The sequence below is a fragment of the Arachis hypogaea genome, chromosome 6, assembly GCF_003086295.3.
Source record: "Arachis hypogaea cultivar Tifrunner chromosome 6, arahy.Tifrunner.gnm2.J5K5, whole genome shotgun sequence".
NCBI lineage: Eukaryota > Viridiplantae > Streptophyta > Magnoliopsida > Fabales > Fabaceae > Arachis > Arachis hypogaea.
In genome coordinates, this window is record NC_092041.1 from 17,348,705 (window position 1) to 17,352,856 (window position 4,152).

The 4,152-nt window shown below is 35.9% G+C and overlaps 1 protein-coding gene across 1 annotated transcript; it reads right to left on the reverse strand.

Moving 5' to 3' along the window:
* Nucleotides 1-1,796: 1,796 nt before the first annotated feature.
* Nucleotides 1,797-3,838, reverse strand: LOC112696302 (small ribosomal subunit protein uS19x). Its single transcript, XM_025749022.2, has 4 exons — nt 3,692-3,838; nt 3,433-3,578; nt 3,306-3,363; nt 1,797-2,212 (listed from the first exon to the last, which is right to left on the reverse strand). Exons 1-4 carry the CDS (start codon nt 3,692-3,694, stop codon nt 1,964-1,966), a joined length of 456 nt encoding a protein of 151 aa, XP_025604807.1. The 5' UTR covers nt 3,695-3,838; the 3' UTR covers nt 1,797-1,963.
* Between the last annotated feature and the right edge of the window lie 314 nt (nt 3,839-4,152).

The following is a 4,152-nucleotide window of genomic DNA, read 5'->3' on the forward strand; positions in this document are numbered from 1 at the left end:
TTGATTGTTGGTGATTGTTGATTGAATATGGATATAGTATTTATGCCATGATTTCTTTTAGTTATAAATTGTGATTTTTGAATTTGAATGTAGAATTTTAATGATGAGATGAGATATAGTTTAGTTAGTGAGTAGGTTATGAAATTTTAAATTTTATTATTATATGAATGATTGAATTTAAATTTTAAAAGATTTATATTATATTTTTAATAATTTTATTTTATATTTAACGAAACCGGTTCGACCACGATTCAACCACGGTTGGACTATTGAACTATTGAACCAGTAACTTGACCGGTTTGGTTCTCGCAACCTTGCTCAATTCCAACTCATCCTTGCTCATCACAATGACATCGGTAATTTCGTCGCCCTTCAATTCTTCAATTAAATATACGAGAAAAACTCTTTTTCAACCTAAAAACCTTAATATATAATGAATCACTCAAATAAAAAACATTAACAAAATAGTGCAATGGCATATTGGAGTCGGGCATAATTTAATAATATCAATTCTTTGGATTAGAACATGTTGGGTAAGTAGCAATTCCTAGCTTACTTTAATAATTTTTCAACTAAATGTAACACCGTACCAGAATTTTCCAAATAGATAAAGTTAAAAAACATCTAATTAACATGAAGAAACAACATTCACATATCACGTTGTGATCAAATTGCTTACAATGCAAGAACAACCCATGCACTATACCTTAAATCCCTCTTGCTTTTGAATAACAACTTCACCCGCACTCAATTCTTCATCGCCTTGGATTGAACTGGTCAATGTGTTGTTTGATCCGCCCACCGGGGTTGAAAACTCCATGGACGATGTTGCGTGGTTCCGGAATTCCTGCACCACAACAGCCGCTTCTTTGTGACGGAAACACTTGGCGTGATCGTCCTTGCAGGTGTTCCCGTTACCGAGTCGGGAACACCACTTGAGCCACGATCAAGAATGTCACCTTCAATGGCGACTTCTGGACTTTCGAAGGGAATGCCTTGAAGGAGAGAGTAGTGGCACGGACTAGTGGCGGCAATCGGAAACAAGAACGATAGTCAACCGTAACCCAACATGTGGCGACATGGACCGACGGATAGCATGGAGCACTGCTTGGATGGTTGGATGGAGGAGCTGGGCGCCGCTTGGAAGAGAGGGTGAAGAATCAGGATTCCTTGAAACAAATTTTCGTGATCCACATAACTAATTTTTGAACGTATCATTCAAAAACATAATTTGGGGGTGAAAAGCAATTAATTCCAAATATTATAAATTAAAAATGAATAAAACTAATTAAGATCAGTATAATTAAATGAGTTGTTCAATTTTTGGCTGGTTAGGAGTTGATTCCATATACTTTTCCTCTAAAAAAAAATCAAGTTGACTCTTGAGCTGGCTCAACGTGTTAGATACATATTATTTATTTTCTTCTTGAAATACACAAGTTAGATACTTAGATCACACCTCATGTTGAAGTTGACTCAAATAGTACGACCAAAAAACTAAGGAATGCCCAAAGTAAATATGGCTTCAAAACCCAACCAGATATTGCTAACTACCTAACTTCTCGTATGATCATCATTCGAAATTTGGAATTGTATGGATATCACTGCCAATTACCTGTTAACATTGTGACACAATAATACAAGGGCACATTGAAAAATTGAATTCCTGAGCAGCCGTTACGGTGTTGATTTGGTATTTCTACACTCAGCAACATATACTTAGATTCAACTAAGTACTTGCCAATTTAATACTTGAAAAATGACAATTCTCCAGTGCACAATGCTAAATCCAAGAATTTGACAAAGCTCATATATTAATAGTTAACAAAATAAATGCTAACATTCACTGATTTCGGAAAGAAGGCGAAGTAACAACTAGAAAATAGATAAATAATCCAGGTAAAAGCTAAGGGGAAAGAAATTGAACCAGAAAGGAAAAAAAACAAAAATAACATTGTTGCCTTCACTTGAGAGGAATGAACCTCGAGGAGTGAGTTGCACCAATACCAGGCCTTCCATGCTTAACAGGCTTGTAAGAGATTGAGAATTCAGCTAGATAGTGGCCTATCATTTCTGGTTTGATTTCAACTTGATTGAAGGTCTTACCATTGTAGACACCAATGATGCTACCAATCATTTCAGGCACAATGATCATGTTGCGAAGGTGAGTCCTGACTGGCTCTGGCTTTTCACCGGCTGGAGCCTCCCTTTTCTATTTCAAATCATACATGAAACATTAATCAAGCTGCCATAATTATTATTGATCCATAAAGAAGGTTTAATTTTATTCAACATACGGATGAAGGGAGACGCTCTAATAAACTGTCAATCTACTGAGATTATTAGCTGTTCAGTGACTACTCCAAATTAAAATGCAAGTAACAAAACATAGGCTTAAATGGGCAGAATGCTGATAACAGGATAGGAACAAACCACAAACCATTTAAGATTGTGCTTAACAAACGTGTTCAGTTTCCATCAAAGAATTCCCAATTGTTAACATGGGATCAAGTATTTAGTTTATTATAGATAACTTCTACATTGCAGAAACATGTTAGGCCTAGTAAGTCAACCAGTCATTACTACTGCCATTTTAAAACTATGAATCTTGGGTACAATTACTTATCTCACTATTGAAATCTCGAATTAGGCAATGTTATGCGTACAAAAACTATGCTAAATTAAGATATTGGGTTAACATATCAACATGGCTTCAATTTGAGAACTGGACAGTTAGAATGTAAAGAATAATGCTCAACAATTACAGCTTAAACAACTGTATAACACTAGTGCAGTGGGTCTTAGTCTGACATATTTTCCTCTCTTCAACACCCTCTGGACTTCTTTATGCATAATGCTATAAAACTTTACTTCTCCATAACAAAAGATGAATTATCAGCATATGTACACATCACACACTAACTTGTAAAAATATATTTTCGGAGAATAAACAAATTAAGGAAGCTATAGAATGTGCATTCGTTTCCAATGGTCATTGGCATAAACACTATAATGAATGGGAACTAGACAATCAACACGGCCTGAGTGAAATAGAATTACTCGTGTAAGTAGTATTAAACTATTGATACCGTGGCTTTTTGCGACAAAATAACAACAGTTAATGACATGAACCGAAGTTTACATTTCTGTTGAATCAAGCAAACGATTCAATCTACTAACTCACGAAAATAAACTCGGACAAGAAATCCATCGACAATATCGAACCTAAATCACGATGGCGGTAATTACCTTAATTTAATCAAAATCAAATAAAAAAGAATTAAAATCTAATCTAAAACACTCACCGCCTTACGGAGTTTCTTGATTAGCGCCATAGGCTTTCGCGTCAAACCGCGTTGAAATCTGAATATCAAAAACATCAATCAGAACCGCAAACACAAAATGCGAATCATGAAACAGCGAGAGAGCCACCTTCTGCGGGCGCGTGCAGTGAAGAGCTTGACAAGTTCATCGGTGGACATGTCCAAGAGAGCATCGAGGTCGACGCCTCTGAAGCTGAACTTCTTGAACGTCCTCTTCTTCGGTTGTGCCGTCGCGACTTCTGCTTCAACATCAGCCTGTAAAAGAAAAGTAAAAAAAAGCAAGCTCAACAATCGCAAGAACTGTTTGGTTGCCGTGAAATCGATAAATAAAAAGAAAGCGGCGTTCACAAGAGTAAGGAGAGTTTCACCATTGCTGCAAGACGGAGCTCGACACTACTCAACCAGCTCTGATTAGGGTTTATGGATTTATATCGGGTTTTTTTTTTTTTTATTTGAGCTATGATTTATGTCGGGTTGAGTTCTTTTGGTTCGGGAACGGGTTTGGGTGTTTTCGTGGGGTGGGTTACCGCAATTCAAAATTGGGCTTCAATGTTTCAAATAGCCCATATTTATTGACGAGTATAAAGTTATATAGTATAATAGTACCATTGAGTTCTGACAAAAAAAAAATAAATAGTACCATTGAGGAGTTTTTTCTCAGGAGAGACCACTTCTCTCACATAGGAGAGCCTCACTAAAACGTTTGGTTCTTATCCAACAGGAAATCTTCAATCATTTATTCTTCATACAATTATTTCTATAATCATTTTATACTTGATCACATTCACAAAATACTTTGATTAAAATTCTAATTTTCAGAGTGTATTTA